Source organism: Mus musculus, chromosome 10 (assembly GCF_000001635.26).
Source record: "Mus musculus strain C57BL/6J chromosome 10, GRCm38.p6 C57BL/6J".
Classification (NCBI taxonomy): Eukaryota; Metazoa; Chordata; class Mammalia; order Rodentia; family Muridae; genus Mus; species Mus musculus.
In genome coordinates, this window is record NC_000076.6 from 120,779,290 (window position 1) to 120,801,749 (window position 22,460).

The 22,460-nt window shown below is 44.2% G+C and overlaps 1 protein-coding gene across 2 annotated transcripts in view; it reads right to left on the reverse strand.

The window, feature by feature from the left end:
* Positions 1-1,810: 1,810 nt before the first annotated feature.
* The window catches only part of Msrb3 (methionine sulfoxide reductase B3), a 117,912-nt gene continuing 97,262 nt past the window's right edge, over positions 1,811-22,460 (reverse strand). Inside the window, exons 6-7 of one of the 2 annotated variants that reach the window (NM_177092.4) lie at positions 12,113-12,210; positions 1,811-4,949 (exon numbers count right to left, since the gene is read on the reverse strand). In NM_177092.4, the coding sequence (NP_796066.1) occupies positions 4,779-4,949; positions 12,113-12,210 (269 nt within the window). In that variant the 3' untranslated portion in view covers positions 1,811-4,778. The remainder of the gene's footprint in view (positions 4,950-12,112; positions 12,211-22,460) is intronic. The other variant, XM_006513766.4, reaches the window with a different exon arrangement.

The following is a 22,460-nucleotide window of genomic DNA, read 5'->3' on the forward strand; positions in this document are numbered from 1 at the left end:
GCAGAGGCAGGCAGAACTCTGTCCACTTGGGGGCGGGGGTGGGGGTGGGGGGGAGAGACCATTTCCAACTGCCAGGTGTCTGTGACTTTGACTCACAATCGTTCCAGACTTTTCCATGGTCACATGATAACCTTTCTGGTATTTCAGGTTGGGAGGCCTCACAGCTGCTTGATCTACACCAAGTAGTAGATGGTAGTCATTGTCAAGCTGTTGTTTCTCAAGGTCAGCCTAGGACAAGACCAGCATCTGGATGAGAAAGGACAGAGTTCTTGTCAGAAAATTCTTTGGTAGCACGTGGTACATCTTCAAGCCCCTTGTTAAAATGGTGGACTATCAATCCACTTTGATGAATTCAAGAACCAATGAATAAGGATGCCTTTGAGACTGCCCCGTGAACAACTTGTAAATTCAAACTTTGTTGGATACTAGTATTGTCCAAAAGTCACTTTACTACTGAAACATGGGAAATGTTAAAAGTTTCTATAGATGATGAGATAGATGTACATGTTATATGTGGAAGTTTGAATGAGAATGGCTCCCAAAGACTCATATATTTGAATGCTTGTTTCTCAGTTGGTGGACTGTTCAGGAAGGAAGGAATTAGGAGGTATGTCCTTGTTTGAGGAGGTGTGTTCTGCAGGTGGGCTTTGAGGTTTCAAAAAAGGCCCACACTTGCACCTCCACCCATGACTGGCTGCTTGCAGTCAGGAGGTAGATAGTAACTATGGCTCTAGTTGAATGCCTGCCTGCCATCATGCTTTCTGCCATGCTGATCATGGACTAAACTTCAGAAAATGTAAGCAAGCCCCCAATTAAATTATTTCTTTTATAAGATGCATTGGTCTTAGTGTTTCTTCACAGCGATAGAATAGTAAGTAAGACTTTATATGTGTGTATATATGTGTGTGCGTTTCATAAAAGGCCCTGCATGAAACTGCTGGTCAGTACTTGGGATCCCAGGAATGTGACTTAGAGAACCAACTGAAAAAACGAGTCTCCAGCAGTCCTGCTTCTCCCTCAAATAAATAGGTCAGTAAAACCCAAACAATTCAACCACAGATAGTATCATACCAAGATCCAACTGTAGATGAAGTTTTATTTTGTTTTGGATTTCAAAGACAGGGTCTCAACTGTAGCCTAGGCTACATGGGACCTCACTAGGTAGTCCAGGGTGGCCTTAAACTCACAGTGACTCTCCTGGCTCAGTGTCTCAAATTCTGGGATTACAGAATGAGCCACTGTGCCCCATTTATAGAGATGAGTTTTAAGGTTTAAAAAAAAGGGGGGGAGAGGAACCAGGAAGGGAGATAATACCTGAAAAGTAAATAAATAAGATAACCAATAAAAAATGTGACTTGTTATTTTAAAAAGTAATGAGCAGTGGCAATCTCTATGTCTCTTTCTCTAGAGACCAACCCTTGACGTTTGTGTAAGTTTCACACCAGACTTTTTAGCAGAGCCTAGGCACCAACCACGTCACAGGCCTGCAGTCTCACACCTGCAGTTACAGTGAGAATCTCTGAAGCATAGTTTTAGCACAACACACACACAGGAACTGTTGAAGATTCTGCTGTGGTGAGGTGGCGACTGAAGAAGTGTCCCTGTCCTCCTGTCCTTTGGTCTGGAGGAGTCTCAGAGGCCCTTTCATTACACGGGATGTCCAAGTTCCAAAGGCTAGAGCAAAGGAGAGCCTCCTTGGGCACTAAGGACAGGCCAGCTCTGTAGGGGAAGTCGCTCTACACTGTCTGTTTGTGGTGGGAAGCCACGCTAGAGAGCACGGTTGGTCTTTAGGAAGCAGAGAAGAGAGACATTTTTATAAAGAAACTTTATTACCGAATTTCTGTATACAACAAATATCGAAAAAGGCTTCTCAATGAAGGTTTCTTGTCACTTTTCAAAAGTTTTAAACTATCAGAAGAAAAGTTATTAAAAAGCTTTCTAGATCAAGCATCATACACACCCCCAGCACATGGTACTAATTCTCATTGGTATTTTTTTCTGTATTGAAAGCAAGACATTTTAAACAACATGGAGAGTCTTTGTTCCAACAGCTACGTCATTTGCATTAAGATTTTACATATATAAAAGAAGTGAAGAGTTTAAATACTCAGAAATACATTGGATGTTGCTGCTTCCTTCCGATCTGTTCTGTGCACTCATAGGGACGTGGTTCCTGCCTACTAGCCCATCTCTGCATGGCCCAACGGTGCAGTCAGAGCTGGGGTGTTGACAAGGAAGACCGTGCAACCTCCTGTGTTAAATGGCAGAATTCCCACAGATCACATACACCTCACCACCTCAGCTCACTGAGCTCCATATCCTGCGAAAGTAAATCTAGTCCTTGACAGCTGACATTAGCGCTCCCTGACATTTTAGCAATATATTTCTTTAACATAAGACAGAAATATACCAAAATTTGATGCCACTTAAGCCCCCCAAAAAGAAATCTGGAATTAAATTGTATGTACTCATTTTCTTTCTTTTTCCTTTTTTTATTTCAATGGATGATATATATATATATATACACACATATATATATATAGGATTATATATATATATATATATATATATATATATATAGGATTATATATATAAGTTGGTGCTGGAAAAAGATGGCTTTTGTTACAAAACAAAACAGTAAAAGTTAAAGGGAAACAAAATTTTCGTTATTGGTGTGTGTGTGTGTGTGTGTGTGTGTGTGGTTAGTACTATAGTATGAGAAAAATGAAGGAAGAGTAAAACAACCTAGCATCTCTGTGGAGTGAGAACCTCCTTATTTATCTTCTTTGTCTACTCCAACACTCTGGCTTATATCCAAGGGACCCTGGGAAGGCCACCACACAGATGGGAGTGGGCAGAAAGGGCTGTGTGTGTCTCCGAAGGATGGATGCCAAGCTGTGACAATATCCCGTGAGACCCACGTCTGTCCTTAGCCACCCTACATGGAATCCTTCGAGATGATGTGAAAACTTTATGGAAGTCTGGAAGCCTCACCCGGGACTCTCCCCATGTTTCTAGAGAAGAATGAAGCCCGGGGTGTGCAGAGTAGCCCTGAGCTTGGGGTAAACATCTGGAGCTGGGGGGACCCCAGTGCTTAGGTAATTTTCCTGTGTGTTCCAAGTTAAAAGCACAGACGTCTCTAGAACTGGGTGATACTGAAGACTCGGCAGGATGGCAGGACCTTCAGGAGGTACCTGAGAAAGGCAGAGCTGCTGGATATGGGTAGTCTCAGCTTGCTTGCCCCGGCTTTTATTGCTTCCCACTGTGTCTGCAACTGTCACTCGCCTGTTCTCATCATCATTACTGAGTACGAGGGGCAGATGCCAGTCTTCCTCAAAAAATTTAGAAGTCTAAGCGTCTTTTAAAGCCACATTTCAGGATTAGCATTCAAAAACCACAACGCTCACTACTGAGACACCTGCCATATTGCTACAAGATAAAGGTCTGGCTTTCGGCTGTTTCCATACCAACCAGCCAAGTGCACCTCTGCTTCTTCCATTGCAAATTTGGCCTGCTCTGTGCAATTACAACCGGATCAGTGTGATTTTAAAATACTGATCTTATTAATTGTACAGCAATATAGTAATGTTGCCCTGAGAGTATCAATATATTTTATAAAGATATGAGTCCTATTGTGTACACGAAGATATAGGCACAATGGGGCTAAATGGCTTGTCCCTTGTACACACAGTGAAGTGTGGACCTTGGGCCTGACTATTCTGTCTTAATCCCCGACATCCTTGCTCCGACCTTCTGATGCTATGTGAAAGTCTGGTTTAGGTGCAGTACCTGTGAGATCCTGTTGGCCTTTTTGCACAGCATGGGATTATTTAGTGCTCAAGACTTCATACTAGGTCTTCTCTGATCTCTCTCTTTCCTACTGATGAAGTGTGTTGTCCCTAATATTTTATTTTGCACGGGGGAAATCTTCTAAAATGCTCGTCCAGATGGAGTTCACATGAGGCATGCAGAGAAAGGCTTATGCAGAGGCAATGGGCAAGCATTCTTCTTTGTGAACTTTGGACAAAAAAAAAAAAAAAATGGAGCCTAGTATTTTACACTTGTCTTACATTCTGCTGTTTTCAGTGGAAAATATAAAATAAAGACCTGCCCAGAGGTAATGTTTTGCATCTCTGCGGCAACCTTCCCTGAGTCCTCTCACATCTGGCAACAATGTAACATAAGGAACGACTTCAGACCTTCACACCCTTCGAGTGAGAAAAAACAACCTTAGCTCAGACTTTCCGTGCAGCCTAGCAATCTAACGCAGCGCTCCATCGTTATCGCAGCCTAGCAATCTAACACAACACTCCATCTTTATCGCAAAGGCCACATGTCTAGATGCTCTGTCCTTGCCAGTTCTCCTCTCTGCTGCTGAGCACCAGCTCTATGATGTCACTACACAACCTCCACCTCTTAATCAAAAGGAGGGTACCTACAAGGACAAAACTTGAAGGAAGGTATGCATTGGAAGAAAATGATGCCAAGGCTACATAGAAGCTTACCAAGAAGCTCCACAAAGCCATCTCCGTTTGCAAGAGCTACACACAGTTCTGGACCTAGTCAACAGCAAAATACATGGATGGGCAGAACTGCCATCTAGACGAGAGAGAGAGAAAGAGAGAGAGAGAGAGAGAGAGAGAGAGAGAAACATTTTCAGCAGCATAAACTGCCCTTATAGCTTCTGAAAAAATAGCTCTGTTAAGATAAACCACTTTTTGGTTTTTTTCAATCAGTTGTGCATTAAGAACACTTTGTTTTCACCGCTACCCCTGATTTTACAGCTCAGCTCTGTCTGCTGCTGCTGGGCTGCCGCTCTCTTTGATGCCGCTTCCTTCTGCCTCACTGCTGTCTGCAGGAGTGAAGGACAAGGATGCTGAGTTGATGCAGTATCTTTTGCCGGTCGGACGAGGTCCATCGTCAAAAATGTGCCCGAGATGAGCACCACACTGTAAGAGAAAAAGGATGCTTAAGGCACACATGCACCAAGTGGGCTTTGAGGGGAGTGTGTGGGAAGTCGTTGGAGTGGCTGGCTGGCTTGGGGAGGAATAGAATAATGAAAAGCATCCTGAACCATTTCTAATCTGCCTGTCAATAGCTGAAGAGATGGCTCCAGACAGACTTTGTACCACATGCTGAGAATAAAAAACACTCGAATTGTGCATATCAGACATCATTTAAGAGCCACTGTATGTTTTGATCTGTGAACTCTCTCAGTCAGCTGGAAATTGACTGCAGTAAGTTTACGAATTGAATTGACCCTTGATCCCCCCCTTGTAAGAAACAGGGCAGAATGAAATCTCTTCCCCCGGGCATGACTTTTTGGCTTTGGATGGGTGGGTTTCAGATATGCAGAAGTCCACTGTAAAAGATACACTTTAACTGGCCATGACAGAGGTGAGGGTTGTTTGCAGGGGTGATAAAACTTAACATCAGTCCTGGATGTTCTTGGAACCCAGGGAAGCAGTGGCAAGACTCGGGAGATTTATGTCATGGTCACCAAAGCTGCAAATAGAGCACATGGGAGGGCTCCAGCCCGTACCATGGCTTGTCTTCTAGCTTCCAATAGGTGGACTGTCATGCTGGCTTTTCTTTTCACACACGAAGTGCATTGGGGAAGGAAGAGGCGGTTCACTCAAACCTAAGTCCTTGACTATTCAGAGTACTGAGGAAGGTGAGTGTCAGAAGAAAGGACAGCTGGTAATGTTCCATCGAGTGGAGATGTCATTCGGATGCAGCATCCCCACAGAGGCCAGCTACTGAATACGTGCCTGCAGTAACTGTTTTAAAGCCGAGTATGGCTCCAGATGGTACCACACGCCACATGCACACACCTCCCGCTTCCTCTTAGCCGGGACAGGGTAGATAGATGGAGACATCCATGCACCACCTCCGAAAGGCTTTGGGGACACAGACCTCATTGTGCGGCAGAGAAGCCAATGGCTGGACTAAATGATTTCCACAGATTTCCACATAACTGACAGCTATGGAGTACCTGTTCACATGCCTGGCACTGTCCTAGACTCTGAAGATTCAGGTACCAATCCCTGGCCTCTGAGTGCTTACCTGTCAGCCGGAGATACCAATAAGCAAGAAAAGCAGTGACCCATAAGGTGTGGTCAGTAGAAACAAGCCAGGAGAAGACAGGGATAGGGTTGGGGAGGGGAAGTATCGAGGTGTAGAGGGGCCTCTGTGGTGGCTTCGGAAACACATATGAAGGAAGTGGCTGTCCAGTGGGAGAGGAAGGACTGGGGATTAAGGTAAAACCAGGACAGAAGTGGCTTATAGGTGATTTGCTCCATCCTCCCACCAGAGCTGTTTATACACTGAGAAGGGTCTAAGAAGGGGGTGGTATGAAGAGAGAGGTGATGTAAGATGCTCATCAGAATGGAAACACCCAGAGTCTCGCTTTTCTCTCTGCAGGTGCTAAGCTCAGTGCTAAAGGCTCTCTGGTTTCTAATAAACAGTCCTGATAGCTGCGTCGGCATTCCCCGCACTTCCATGTTAAAGGTACATCCTTGCCTTACTGCCAACATACCGTGTCAATTTATTAAAGGACTAAAAGTGAACCTGAAGTGGTTTGATCTATTGCCTGGGAGGAATAAAATATGAAGCAGGCCTACAAAAACAACTCTTGCGTTATTGTATCCCAGTCTGTGCAGGTTTTGGCGACCTCAGGTTGCTTTTCCCTTTTACCACCTATAGAGGCCAACAGGTATCGGCAGCTAAGAGGCACTGGAGGACTCCATGTGCTCATCCCGTGACACAGAGAAACACTTGTTTCTGCTGCCAAAGCGTGTAAGGTGCAGGCTGACAGGAAGCTAGCATCCTGTGACTGGCATACTGTTACTGATCTCACGCGCAGGTCTGGCACTTCGGTCACTCAGCATCCGAGGGAAGTTTGCGGAGGAAAAGCCCGAGGTGGGGCATGAGAGCCTGCACAGCAGTAGTTATTGAGAGAACACAGCTCTCTGGGCAAAATAAACGAGGTTGCTTCAATTCACTAATTGTTTCTTGAGTGTACGTGTGAGCGTGCCTCCCTGTTGAAAAAGTACGGTAAGGACAGACTTAAAGCTTGTTGGAATCTATATGGTCTTCTTAACTCCCCTACACTTTTCAGTAACTACATGACAGTGATTCAGTGTGGTGACCTAAGTTGATTTTCAACCTGTCCTTCTATTCGCTAATTAGGGACTGGCCCTCTGATTAAACAGAAAGGAACACTTCACTTCAACATGTATCTCTGGTACAGGCAAAAGTAACAGAGAAAAGAAGATGAAGTTAGGAGAAGACAACAGTTATCTGCAAGCAAACATGGGTTAGGGTAGCGTTGTGCCACGAAATGTTCGTGAACCCCAAAAGGCAGCCAAGGAGCTGATTCCAATGCGATCGCATTAGGGTCTCTTTATCCAAGTTCAAGCTTGGGCCACACCACTGTCTCTGATGCAGCAGAGCAGGAGGGGGCAGCCCTAAGCTTAGTTTCAGGCAAGCATTTATCGAGACAAGAAGTGGGTATCTAGCCTGGCACACATCTGATGGGGGGGGGGGGTTGGTATTATGGCCTTTATCATAATTGGCTGGTGCTAAGAGTCAAACCATAAATGTAACTTTTGTGTTTTTCCTGATTGGTGGTTGTTAAGAATTGAAGTGCCAGGGGCAGGCTTGTAACCTGGCTTGTAACCTGGGGGTGCATTTTGTTGGGAACTAGCCTGGAAATTGGTTTGGGGGGGGGGGAACTTGGAATACAGACCTTGTTGGGGGGGAGGGGTAGCCTGGTGGTAGGTATTGGCATGTTACTTAACTTGAGTTCAACCTCAGGTCAGGTTCTCTAAGAGTCTGAACCCAAAAGACCTGGCGCCTCCATAAAGCAGTGCCTGGAAAACAATGGAGGTGACCTCAGGGTGCCCATCACAATATGCTTTAAAGGCTCCTCCCAGCACACCGGGTCACAGAGCTTGGCACGGGTGTTCACTTCTATCTCTGCCACCACATCGGTGCCTGCCATTCACTGCCTGCTGTTTCTCAGGGAAGACTAGCTTCCTCTCAGGTCTACTGGTCTGGGCTCGAGAGTGCACAAGCCCAAAGGGAGCGCACATGGAGCCCATTCACTCCAGCTTCTGGCCGGGCCAGAGGCTCAGATGATGGATGGAAGTTGTCAATGATACATTGTTTCCTTAGCCGCCTGCGAGCTCTGCCTCCCTGGCCCCAGCCAATTGGCAACGCGCTGGGATCACTCAGCACACCTGGCAGTAACTGAAAGAAACTGGTTGCCTGATGAAGAAATCTCTGAAGCCTGCTGTTAGTGATTTCATCCAGGGATAGACTCTCCGGTGTGCGCTCTCAGATCCTTTAAGCACTTATGCAGCTCTTTATATTTTACAGGGAAACGCTGCACCTGAGTATTCTAGTCGCCATTCCAAAGGTGCAGGTAAAAACAGTTCGAAGGGGAACATTGACTCTCACAGGAATCCTTTCCCACTCTGCAAGGTTCAGGGAGGGAACCTGCAGAGAACCCAGAGACAGGGCATCCTAGGGAAGAGACAGAGAATGAGATTTAACTCTGACTGCAGTTCCCAGCCTCCATCGCCTGGACCCGGACCGCCCACCCGAGAAACACAAGCAGTGCACCCTCCACACAGATGCATAGCTCTGCACTGAGGTATTTCCCACTGTCCCTCCAGGCCTTTCTCATAGGATGCTTTGGCTTTTTTACTGTCAGCTTCTCTTAAGTGTTTGATCTGCAAAATGAAGCGCTTTCAAAGCTAGGCCTTTACACTTGGGCACATGGGCTCGCGAAGGGAACGGAAGAGAGTTCTCAGAAGAAGAGCGATTTACTTTGCCATCAGTACTGTTTCCTCCCGCGCTGCTTGAGGACACCTGTGCGCAAGCAGGAGCCCTGCTTCTTTGTGCTTGCGAGATTAATCTTGTGTCAAGGAAATGGTTGTGAACTCACCAGGTGTGTGTTACGATTCGACAGAAAGACCGAGTGATGTGCGGGCATCTTCGATCATCAGCGATACAGGAGTTGTCATCTACAGAAGATGACTAAGGCTTGGAGGGCCGCTAAAGAGTTGCTTAGTTTTGGGAACACTCTTTGTGTTTGTGGATATTCTACCTTTCTGTTGATCGAGATACATTAATAATGGTCTAAAACAAATGTCAAGGACATTATGATGGCTTTAGCAGTAACACATTCGGCACAACCTGTGTGAACTTGGATTTAATGGGTGACTTCAAGAGTATTAAAGAAAGTTAGGTGATCTCTTAGTCTCCCGCTTACAATTCTTACCTGGGGAAGGCAGCAGAATCCCTAGTATTTCCAGGAGAGACTGACTCTCCTGGACTACTGACCATTCCAAGATTTTACCTCTTTGACTGACTTTTAAGCTCCTGACATAATGCTGCTTACTAGCTGAGGAACTGAGGAGCCTAGGCCAGATAAGGACTCTTGGAGCCTCTGAACCCAGACGAGAAGCTCAACGTTTCCCTCGGCTCAAAGACAAAGCCTTTGGAAGGCAGAGTCCGTCTGGTAGTGCCAGAAATGAAGCTTGTGAGAAGCAGGTCCCTGCCCCTCTTTAGAACAATGGAGACAACACGCCTTCTCCATAGGGCCAAGCACTGGTTGCCTTCTGTGAGAACTATCCTGTTTTGGCATAATCTCTTTGATCTCCTCAGGGCACCTTTGAAAAAAATCTTTCCTGAGTTCTTGCTGATGTTATCTTGCCTGGAGGGGTCGGGGGATGATTACTCCAACCCTGAATTACAGGACTAGACACAAGCAGATCAGAAGTTAGGGACTTGGGGAAGGCTAATACCTCTTGTCTCAGCTTTTCAGTGCCTTTAGAATTTGTTTAGGGAACTCAGCATTAAGGACAGGTTATGAGCAAAAGGAAAGTAGATGCATAATCGATTTGAAAGCAGATTTTAAAAAGAGGGTGGCACCTCGGAGGCTGGTGAGATGGCTCATTGGGTAAAGTCATTCACCACCAAGCCATGGGAGGACATGGCTTCAATCCCTGGAATTCACACAGTGGAAGGAGAGAGTTCTGCAATCAGATTCCCTAGAGGGCAGAGCCCAGGTCTGGTATTATGGCCACTAATTAGCGGAGCCCCAGAAAATGCTGCCATACAGACGGTGCCCAGTACACTGAAATTAGAGTCTCTGGGGATCAAACCCAGTGGCAGAGTGTTCCACCTTCATGATCAGACCCATTTCTCAGAGGAGAACAAACTGAAAACATGAGTTAAATCAATGAAGAATTATGCTTTTCAAGGGAGAGGGAGGTCTTTGTATGTGGAAGATGGTATACTTGCTAACCCTACTTTTTAATTGAAAACAGAAATTCTCAGGGCATATTATCTACATGTATGAAATCGTCAAAGAATAAATTCAGTAATGAAAAAAAAACCCCACAAATTCATTGGACGGTCAGGCTCAAACAAGTACCTCTTGGAAATGAAAGTGCTAATGACTTCTCTAAGAATCTTGCACCTGTTGAAGATGAGAAACTGGGAAAAGGACAGCAGCAGAGTCCTGAGGGTGGCCCCGATGGTGACCACTCGGCTCCTGCAGTGACCCAACTGTACCTCCCTTTACTCAATCTGTGCAAAAACATCTTCCAACAACAGTCTTGGGTAGTACCAGAGTAAATGTCAGTAACACAGAACTCTGAGTCCATCTTTCACTTGTTTGGGACAGATATGAACTTCTGATGGTTTGTATATGTTCGGCCCAGGGAGTGGCACTATTGGGAGTTGTAGCCTTGTTGGAGGAGGTGTGTCACCATGGGTGTGGGCTTTAAGACCCTCTAGTCCTAGTTGCCTAGGAAGTCAGTATTCTGCTAGCAGCCTTCAGATGAAGATGTAGAACTCTCAGCTCCTCCTGCACCATGCCTGCCTGGATGCTGCCATGTTCTTGCCTTGATGATAATGGACTGAACCTCTGAACCTGTAAGCCAGTCCCAGTTAAGTGTTGTCCTTTGTAAGACTGGCATTGGTCATGGTGTCTGTTCATAGCAGTAAATCCCTAACTAAGATAGAACTGAACTCTTTGCCTTAGCGTATGCCGTGGCTCTTTCTCTGTACAGGAGTTTCAGCTGTGTCTCTTCGAGAGCCACTGACGAGTTGAAGGCTCTCGACACATTAACTACTCTCATGTCCGCCTCGCTCTCATCCACACAGGCAATATCAGACTAACTAGAACATCCTTGGAAATAAGCACAAATATATACACTGGCAGAAACCCAGAGCTGTCTAGCTTGCCCTCCTCTTTGACCAGCCTAACTTACACTTCTGACAGCAGCTTCCCTCCAACCTGTAACCCAGGAAAAGCCATTTCCAAGAGCTTCACAGACTGCGTGTGGGTCGTAGTCATTAAAGACATTGTGAATAAGGACTGGATAACAGAACTGCCAGGGGGACACATCAGTAAATCAGGTTACACTAGGCTATGTAATGAAATCTTCACTCACCCCCGCCCCCACCCCACCCCCGCAAATGCTTCCTTCATTCACCATTATAGGGAGAAGGCTAGGCTGATTCAATGACAGACTTCAAATTGGCAGGTAAGGAGACTAAGTCAACTATTAATAGAAAAAAAAAATCAAACCCTCAGGCTCCAGCCTTCACGCCCTGATACTGGTTCCGGATGCTTATCAAGAGTAAGATAAAGCTCACCTGCCCTGGCATTCCCCTATGGTGCTTTAAATTGGGTCTGCAAGCTCACTTCGAGGTCTCTCTATCATAGGGAGACCCCAGCATGCTGGACTTTTGCAGAATAAAACACCCGTTGCACTTACATACTATTTGAGTCTGGGGTGTCATCCTTTGACCAATCGTGGACCCTTACAATAGTAAATCAAATAAAAAAATTCTCCCTACCAATGGTTGTTTCATATTGTAAAGCCAACGACTGACATGGTGTTAGTGTTGCTTAAAGTCCGAAGACTGACGGTATCATTCAACCATTAAAAAGAACCTGCTGTTCTTGTCTGTCCCTCTTGTGAACGGTCCCTTGGCCTTAGTTACTACAGGTAAGTACAGTGAGAAGCCTTGGGAGTGTTTGCAGCAGAGAGCGAGCCACCTGCTGGGGATGCAGGAGGAGTCAACTCACCTGAGAACAGCTGGTTTCCACCCTGTGCATCCCGTAGGAAAAGTCATCTGTGAACTCGATGGCCTCCGAACTGATCACATCATGGAAGGCAGGCCAGCCTGGGGCCGGACAGGCACGCGGACCAAAAGAGAAGAGACAAAGGCTTGGGTTAGAACGCAGTTCTCAAGGATGGTGCAGCTAATGAAGCGAAGCCTTGGCTTGTGGCCAGGCCTCCTTCAAGCTTCGAGAAAAGGTCAGAAGCTGGGAGAGAGAAGAGTAAGATAACATAGAAGGTTAATCCCTCCCTCACATGGGATGGAGGCAGGGACGCGCTACTGCGGTTCCTTCCATAGTCTTGAATCACCTGATAGCTTCTGTGAGTGTCCAGATTTAGAAAGAGCTCTGTGGCCACCTTCTCTTGTCCTCAGAGCCACTAGGCTTGACTTTGAAGCACTACTGAACCTCCATTGTGGCAGTTTCCAAAACCACCAATTGGGCTGGATGTTAACATTTCAACCACCCCGTACTTCTTTAGAAAATCATGTTTTATTCTATTCTCTGTTTCATGTGGCTAAAATAAAAGGGGTAGCCAACCTACCCACTATCTCTGATTTCTCTCCTAGTCTAAAGTGTATCTGGCACACAGCACATATAAGTGAAGGTCTTGCTCACTTCCTAGGAAAAGTTCAGAGTGGCACACCCAGGCGTTTATAGACAGCATTATTTCTCAAACAGCATCTTTCCCTCCCATTTTCATGAATTGTTGTCTAGTTTTATAAAAAAAACACATTCTCAGAAACTCTTGGTGAGTAGGGCGCACAGTTTGGTTTGCTTATTTTTGTTTTTGTAACATTTCTTCCAAAGATGTATGGAGGTCCCGAAGTCTGGGTGCCCAGACGATGACAGGGGTGAGAAGCTGCTGAATTGCTGGTGTCCCTACAGTTTTCCCTTTCAGGGACCATTTGTTCCCGCAGGAAGGGAGAGGCGCTCTAAAAGAAGTGCTTCACAGTAAGGAAGTGCTTCACACTGAAAGAAAACAGTCGGCAAACGCCAAACACCAACAGTAAGGATTTCCAGTTTCAAACAACTTGGCTTCTGCCAACTTTTTCTAAGAAGCTTGCCCAAACTCTCATGTCCCCAGCTCTACATGGGTTCAGGCTTCCCAGTCATTGCTACACTTAACAGTGTGAGCAAAAACCACTTCCACTTCCTCCATGGGAACTCAGGACTGCTACCAACGCCCCAGACAACCTTAGCCTTACCATCTCAGAACTTCATTCTTCCAAGACTCGATGCTAAAAGTCACCCGTTACTCATTGTGCATTAAACTCTAAAAAGACCTGGTTGACCTGTTTTGTTTTACAGTGACTGCTTCACACATTCGGGTGTTCTCTGTTAAACCACAGAAGTAAGTGCCAGTTGCTAGTGAGGATAAGTTTCAGGGCCTTATTTAAGGACATTGATAAATGATGTCATTTATCTAGGAAAAGAAAGAAAACGCTGTATATTGTCCTTTTAACCCTTCCATGGCATGACACATCTGAAAGTAGAGCTTAAGGCAATAAATGCCAGGGTGGGAGTCTGTGGAATCCTTGGGACTTGAGGTTCAGTAGAGCAAAGGTAAAGGATGAGACTCCACGTTTTCCTACTTCCAAAATTCACACTAGGAATGGCGACATGGATGTTGCTCCCCCGCCATGCTACACCGAGTTTTATTCTGGCTCGTCTTCTCTGTTTCTCTGATTCTGAGATTGGCTGGCTTTTCTCTGTGCTTTCTTCCTGGGTGATAAGTGCCTAAAAACAGACCAAACTCACAGCATCACATTATACCACTCAGAGAGCATGGATGCTCACCACCCTGATTTCCAGGAAGTATTAAGCAAGGGGGTGAATAACTGAAACATATCACATAGACTGATAAGACAAAACACACACACACACACACACACACACACACACACACACACACACACGCCATGCTTGCTAGGCTCTCTGCATGAATGGAGATTGTTTATTTCATTATGTACATGGGGTAGCAGAGACATGTGGAACATTTAGGCTAAGCATTCTGTGGGCCTTTTGGGGAGAGAGAAGGGGGCACAGAAGTTGTAGGCAGGGGAACCAAAGCTAGAACCTGAAAATCTGACTCCCTCAGCCTCTTCACACCCTGCCGATTCCTCTCTAAAAGGCTGAGGGCTCTTTCATTTGAGTAGACTACTGAGAAGGAGACTGAGTTTTTATACAAGTACTTGAATGCCCTGTGTGAATGAGTTGACTGCCTCTGGGAGCACATTGACTGACTGACTGACTGGATGAATGAATGATAAGTACTAATTGTTTTCTAGTGAACAAACTATTCAAAGGGGAAAATCCAAATGTCACGATGTGAGTGCATCTAGTTAGAGACTATATACATTTTTATTCATTTATTTAAAACACCACCAAGACAAAGCAACCCAGCTCATCCTTATGTGATAAGGACACTTAGTTAAATCTGAGTATCTCAGTTCAAATGATCTAGTTGGCCACAAAGATACATATTTTGTCAACCCGAACTAAATGTTCAAAGAAATTTCCAGAAGATCATAGTCCAGAACAGAGCATCTCAAGGAGGGTTAGAATGGTGTGGAAGTGCGCAAAGAAATGGTGGCTGACTAGTCTCTTTGTTGTTGTTTAATATGCTGTTTACTTTGGAGGAGACACTGAAAAACAATTGTACAGACATTTCAATACTCCTCTAACTTATAGTGTCCTTGCGCACTATGGATGAAAGACAGATGTAAAAATAAATAAATAAAAAGCAATCAAATGTTCAGTACGCCCTTCAAACTTTAATTGGTGGAGAGCGACAAGAGAAACAATTCCCCATGACCAATGGCATTTGTAAAGAGGGCAGTGGCCACCACTGTCACTGGTGACATTAACAAAGGAGGTTACCAGTTGTGTTGCTGTGTGTCTGTCTCAGGGAAGTAAGTTGCAACAGAAAGTGGAGATCCACTGGAAAGGTAAGTCCTTCACGACAATCAAGCTAAGGAGGACCGTTGCCCGGGAATAAATCGTCCTATGACAGGGAGCCCGCAGCGATGACAGCTCTTTGAAAGCGGAATTCCCTCCTCATGTGCAAGTATTTAAAGGAGGAACTCTTCAGTACTGTAAAAATCCTCAAAGGAAACCCTGCCCCCACTGCTAATAACGAGGGGAGCGCTTCAAAGGGCGATAGGCAAAGGCTGAAGCAATCTGCGTCTTGTTGAGAAAATTATCTTGAGCTGAGGAGTGGGGGGTGGGGGGGAGGGAACTGTGTTTATGTCAGTTTTGACATTAAAGAAAGATCATCTATCCTCCGTTCTCTGGGCTTTTCCTTCTGGTCTCCTCATCCAACTAAACATCATTTGTTTTGGATGCGTTCCATGCACTTTTTAAAAGGAAAGTCATGTGAAAACCTGTATAAACAGTGGGCTCCCTCCGCCCCACCCCCACCCCCAGTACGCCCCCTTTGTTTCTATTTGATGAGGTTGGATTTGGGCCTATTATCATTTCATTTCAAAGAACATAAACTGTACTTTTTTTTTTTTTTTTAGTTCTCAGCCTACTAGTATTGAGATTTGTCTTATTTTTAATAAATACAGTCTCTCTTGAAGGAATTCTCATCTCAAGATAGCAAATAAACCCAGCAGCTACAAGGCAAACAGACAACTCTGAGTGCCATGGTTCTGCTTTGATGCCGTTCAACAATCGGGCCAGGTTATCTGCAGTTGTATCTTAACACTTCTTGTATAGTAGGGAGCAAGTTCAGGATATGCTCATTAACACCTCTGACCCAAAGCAAATGATCCAAATTACTACCGCGAAGTTGCCCCCTTAGTGCTTGCTAGACTCCAATCAAACTCATTATTCCACTCTTATCCACAATGCAGTTTGATACAGCTGTTCTGAGGCTACTCCACCGTCAACCAAACAGTGGCCTGGTGCTTCTCAAATAGTGTGGACCAAGTTTATAATATTCACTTTAATCTCCTGTGAAAATCCTTTTCAGCTCCCTGGTCCTATCTCTCCCTCTTTCAAAAAGTTTAAACAAACAAGCAAATGAACAATTGTTGAAATTAGCAATAGGTTATAAAAAAGCTGAGTCCATCTGTACTGTGTCCTCAAAGTGTGACCCTCATTCTCTGTTATCAATCAGATGATACATAATATCCACCGCCCTCCATTCTTCTTCTACTCCCAAGTCAGAGTTAGAAACCCCAGGAAGGTCCCGACATGATCAGTCAGTAGGCAACAGTAGAAACTTGGACAAAAGTCTAGTGGGTTGGAAGGTCATTCCAAAAATGTTATCTGAATGTAGACTTAAGTTTGAACATAACTAAAGACAACTATATCTGAGCATGGTTTCAGATGAACATCTGTCTGCTTAGGGTCCACTGAGTCTCGCAGCTCTCTAATTGTAAATATTTCAAGTTATGGTAAGTTTGGGGTTTCTTGAAAGCCTGAACCTGTTCATCTCCCTAACCACCGTTTGCCTGCTTAGCTATACCAAGACAAATAACACTCGCAGGAAGGCCTCCTGCCCACAACAGTTGTTTGAGGCTTAGATCCCTAATCCTTGACATTTCCAGTGTAACTTTTATCTCGTTTTTAAAAAAAGGATGACTCTCAACTCTCCTTCAAAGACCCCATTTGGTTACAATCTAGTCTTCCATAAGTTTTAGTAATCAACCAAATAGATCCTCGTAGCAGAAAATCACACCGTGCAGATGGCTCATCAGGAAAAGTTTCCCTTCAATCCCCTACCTGCCTACAGGCAACCATGATTTATCGTTTTCCTGTTTAATTCCCTTTTTAAAAGTGTTTATTTCGGTCATCTCTTGATTTGCTCGCTTTAAACCTGTGCTGTTTAATACAGTCGTTACTAGCCATTTGAAGATAGCCACCTGCCAAGTCCTCAACCGTCAGACTGCTCTCAAATCCACAGGGAACCGCTGTGCTGTGGGCAGCAGAGACACACAGAACGTTCCCCCATGGTTTCCACAATGCAAAAGACTTTAGCCACTAGAGAACATGGTTTTATGGATAGAACAGACACAAGAAACATTCTCACCACAATGTCCACGGTACGGAAGGCTTCAGCCACTAGATCACGCTATCTTAGATGTTTTAAATCAATTCCTTTCGTGAAAGACTGAGACTCCATACTCTATCTTTATGAAGCCCCCCCATTTCCAGGTTTTTATAGTTAAGAAGTATGGTTTTTGTCCCCTGGGGAGGGGAGTTGGGTCATCAGTGATATAAGAGATTTTTTTTTTTAACCATTCAACATTTTTATTTTTATATTTTTAATTAAAACATTTCAAGGATAAAATATAGAGGAGATGCAATATTTTATCTACTCAGATTTGACAGGTAGCTCAGTTTACATTTTTTTTCTGCTTCAGATAGCTTCCCCACTTTGTTAACAAAGAAGTGTTATGATTCCAGCCAGGTCTGACACCAGCTCTCTACATCCAGGCCTTTGGATGGCATGAAGGCAGTTGTTCTACAGACCCTGCCCACACTGCTTCCTCCATGAACATCCGGATCCACAGGCAACACACACGCACCACTTTAACCACTGAATGTCTACAGAAGTGACGTCACATCTTGACTGTCTTTCAATGATTCATTTTTTCTTGATATTCTTGGTCTTTGGTGTTTGTAATAGTATTATCTAAGTTCACAAATATAAAACCTTTCAAATACCTCCGAGAATACCAATGGGAGGGTTGGTTCAACTTAAATTTTCTGCAATTTTCTAAAATATGTTTTTCCGGGGCAACTGACATTCTGGTCTTATTAATTTCAGCTCCTGGTTCTCTTCTCACATCTCTGGAGAGCCTTGATCATGGTGTCTATTTAAGAATAGAGGCTGGATAAATTGTCCCACCTGCTCGACATAGGTGCTTCTGTTAGTAGGCGTAATTGTGGGTTTATTTCTTCAGTGGCTCTTATCTCTGAATAGAAAGGCTGCTGACAGACAAGGGTTTATTCTGAGGTTTCTTAAATACCTAAAAGGGAAATAGTTGATATCACAGGACCAGAACCTCAACAGCAGCCCCAATTCACTGACAGCCAGCTTAATAATATCTTAAGAGAACAGTATTCCAGGACCGTTCTCATGTAGAGAATTGATGATCTGTCCTTTCAAATATGAAAGTGAGGAAGACATAAAACCGGTCTGCCATACCTTTAGGCTTCCACCCTCCCCCGCCCTGTCAATTTGCTCTTGCCAGTCCTGAACTCTGAGCTTTTTTGTTACTCTGCTGGGCATCAACTGTTGCACATAGTCTGGGATGTAGTGTTTGAAAAGCAGGAATATCCATTATATACATTTTCATTCTTAGAAACATTGCTCAGACTTCCCTGTGTGCTCAACTCCAGGGCTCTATAATGGCTACTACCCCTCTTGCTCACTTCTTTTTTACCCTAATTTTAGGAGTCTTTTGCAGCGGGAAAGAAATGACAGTGCATCTTATTCTATATATCTTATGCAAGAAAATAAGATTGCAGATTTCAGCCACCACGTCATATTTTCTGTTAAGAAGCGGCAGATTTAAGGTTTCAATTTTTTTTTTTTTTTTTTTTTTTTTTTTTTTTTTGCTACTAACAGGAAGGATCTTATTGATAAACAAATACTAAAGTTAGCCCTGAGCTTTGTAGTTTGATGGAAAACTGTTTGCCTGGTGTGTGTGAGGAGGCTCTGGGTTAGATTCTCAGCAATGTAAAACTAAATGAGCAAAATAAATGAAAGTCAGGATTGTGCTAAGCAGCTTTAATTGGCTGAGGTACAGCTCTGTGGCTGAGAACTGACTGTGGGCTAAGTATTCAAGCACTCTGAAGGCACTTGTGTTGCCAGCTCAGAATCAGCAGTTTAGAGTCAGAATTTAGAATCAGAATCAGACATTCTGGGATTCTGGGAAAGACATCTCTCACACAACTTTACAAGTTTATGTTTCTAACATTGTTTTAAAGCTTGTTGTGCTTTACATTGCAAATTTACATTGCAAATATAAGAACAAGAAGCCCCCCACTCCCATGTGAGGACCACAGGATTTTCTCTCTATAAACAAGATATCTCTCCGGAAGCAAATGACAAAGGATCAACAGTAACCCCCGGGAAAGCAGAGCTGCGGCTTTGGGCACACATTCCTACGCAGTGTATCTAGTCTTGTCAGGTGGCACCTGAAAAATAAAAAGGTAGCTAGAATATACCCTTAAAAATATTTGATTTTATTTTTGTAGGAATACGTGCCAGAAGAGGGCATCAGATCCAGACCCCCTGGAGCTGGAGTTAGACAGCTGTGAGCTGTGAGTGTGGGTGCTGAGAACCGAACCCAGGTCCCCTGCAAGGGTGGCAAGTGCCCTTAACTGCTGAGCCATCTCTCCAACCCCAGTCTGACTGCCTTTTAAACTCTGTATTCTAGGGTCTGTGGGATATGAAAATGTAGGGTCTGCTTATGGGCTTTATACACTACTAACAAGATCATGTTTGTCTTTTTAAAAGATGGTTCTAGAAGCAGATTGCAAAGTCAAACAAACAAACAAACCATAAGAGAGATTGTGAAGTTAGGAGTGTTGGAAGGTTCTACACTGAAATAGAACCCATGATGGTCTCCTTGTTTCTCAACCTGAATGCTGCGACCTTTTAATACAGTTCCTCATGATATGGTGACCTCAAAACATGAAATTATCCCTGTTGGTAAGTTTGCTACCGATGTGAAGCGCAATGTAAGTATTTTTTGGCAACAGAAGTTCGTCAAAGGGGTCCTGACCCACAGGTTGAGAACCATGGTTCTAAATGAGTTCCTTGATTTTGGTGACAGTGATATATTTGGCAAGATGAAGGAGCAAAAACAGCCTGGAGTCCGGGCTGGATCACGGCTGACACACACTTTCAGTGCAAAGCTTAAAATCGGTTTCTTAAGGAAGGTAGAGTGGTCAGTGGCCTTGGAAGTAAAGACTAAGTCAGAGAGACAGATTTGAAAGTCATCCAAACATAAAGGCACGCTCGCTCAGGGTGAGGACACAAAGGAGGTGAACATACAGGAGAGGCAGGCCAGACAGGTACTTAAATGTGGCATAAGAGTGAGTTAGCGGAAGAAAATAAAGAGTGCTTCAAGAGTTAGAAAGACGGAGATAGAACCAGCTCAGAGTTCAAAAAGGAAACTGCTAAGGTTAAAGGGCCCAGGGCAGCCACAGCATCTACAGGGAAGATGTAAATGCAGGGAGAGGAAACAAATCCTCTTCCTTCCGGCAGAGGGCAGCAGGAAGGAAGTCGAGGCAGGTGACACAGTGGGCACGTGATCTCTGTGTTATCTGGATTCTGGCCCCTCCCACTCATCCCACAGCTCTCGGTTTCCTAAAGCATCTTTAAAGTAACAATGTTACTTTTCCTAAAATTTCTAAATAAAAATGAATGTGAGATGTGAAAATATTAGAAATGCTAATTAAAAAAGCACTACTCAAGTGCTCCTCGAGACTCTAATCAGAAGTGATACTCCAAAAGGCTTACAGAGAACTTCAATTTTGTACTTTATTTTGTGTTTTGTGTCATTCCTAGTATATTGTGGTTTACCAAACAAATCTTGATGGACCAGATGTTATAAAGGATCATTAAAATGTGATTTGCTCTTGATGCAGCGTAGGAAAAAATAAATATGGCTCAAGAAATGACTCCAGAGATGTAACTGGAGGTCTGTGTCCACACTGAACCTGTTCAGAGAAACCAGGACTTTTACTTCAAACGATGTCTCATGGTTAGCATTTACTTATTAAATATTTATATATTTATTAATTCAAAATTAACAGTGCTCTAAGCACCGAGAGACCATGGCTGCTTTATTTACTAATATATTTTTAAATACCTAGCCTATAGAGATATTTCTTGAATGAATCAAACAATAAAGAAAATATATTCTGCTAACAGCAAAATTAAACCTAATGAAAAGCAATAAATCCCCACTTAACGGCAGTAAAAATTACGGAGAAAGAAAGTATGATGGTGTTTCCCAGGATCCCAGGGAAGTGGGAAGGAATTATTATTTTTTGATGATTTGAAGTTTCCACTTTTTAAGGTGAAAAGTTATAGAACTGGGTGGTGGTTTCACTCCGCCATTAATTTATTTCATGCCCTCAGCTACACACCAAACAATGTTACTGTGGTGAATTCTATTACATTTTGCCCTCATGAAAAATACGTGCGTGTGTGCATGCGTGTGTGCGTGCTTGCGTAGGCCGGAAGTCAGTTTGGGGTGTTGCTCTTGAGGTGCCGTCCACCTTATTTTGGAAGCCGGGGACTGGCTTCAGGTTCACCCAGTATTAGACTGGGCTTGCTGGCCAGCAGGCCCAAGAGATCTCCTGTTCCCACCTCCCCAGCGCTTAAGAGACAAGCATGAACCTTCGGTATGTGTATGCGCCATCAGAGTCTACAGAGGAAGGTCCCCATCAAGAACTGAGCCGGTGCCTGAGCCAGGGCTGGGTTTCCCAAACTCCCAACCGGAGGAAAGAGAGATTATTCTTCTAAACAAGAAAGAGAAGAAGGGAAGGAAAGGAAGAGGGGGAAGGAGAGGAAGACACATAAGGGAGGGGAGAGGAAGGACGGGAACAGAACGTCTGAATGCATCTGCGACTGAACCAATCGAAGAAGTAGGGGAAAAATAGACAAATGAATTCTATTTTCTTAGGCAACATTTAATAAATGACAATTAAACATGAATTATTTTTTTCTATCAAAAGAATGACTTTTTTCCCCAAACACATTCATTAATAAATTTAGATGTAAAATAAGGTGCCTTCATCCCCCTCCCTGCCCCCCCCCCCCCCCATAATCACTGCAAACATTTGAGTCTATTTCAGGACACCAGCACCACAGGCTGTCGAGAACACTGAGGTGTCCTCTGGGCCGTGTAAACATCTGGTATCTATTCTCTGTAGAGATTAATAATGGAGCCGCACTGCACCAGGTTTCACACTAATTCCTCTGAGCCCTGTACGGCATTTTTAAATGGTTCCAAACACACAGGATCTCTAATTGGTATGGACTTCACCCGCAGTCGTGAGCTGTCTCTAACTCCTAGGCAAGAATTGACAGTGGCCAGCTTCCCTATCTCCCTCAGAGGAGGCAGCTATTAATAATACTGCTTTTCCAAGTTCAATAAAACGACTGAGCTAAAACAAACCGTTTCAACAAAAGGGCTGGAGACGGAGACTTTATTTTCCCTTGCCAACCACTGCCTCTTGTTTCTTTAATTCAAGGTCGGTGTTTTAAAAGATGCAACTCACACCAGCTTGAAGACTCTCGGCATCAAGGGACCTGAGCAACATCAAATGCCACGGCCGG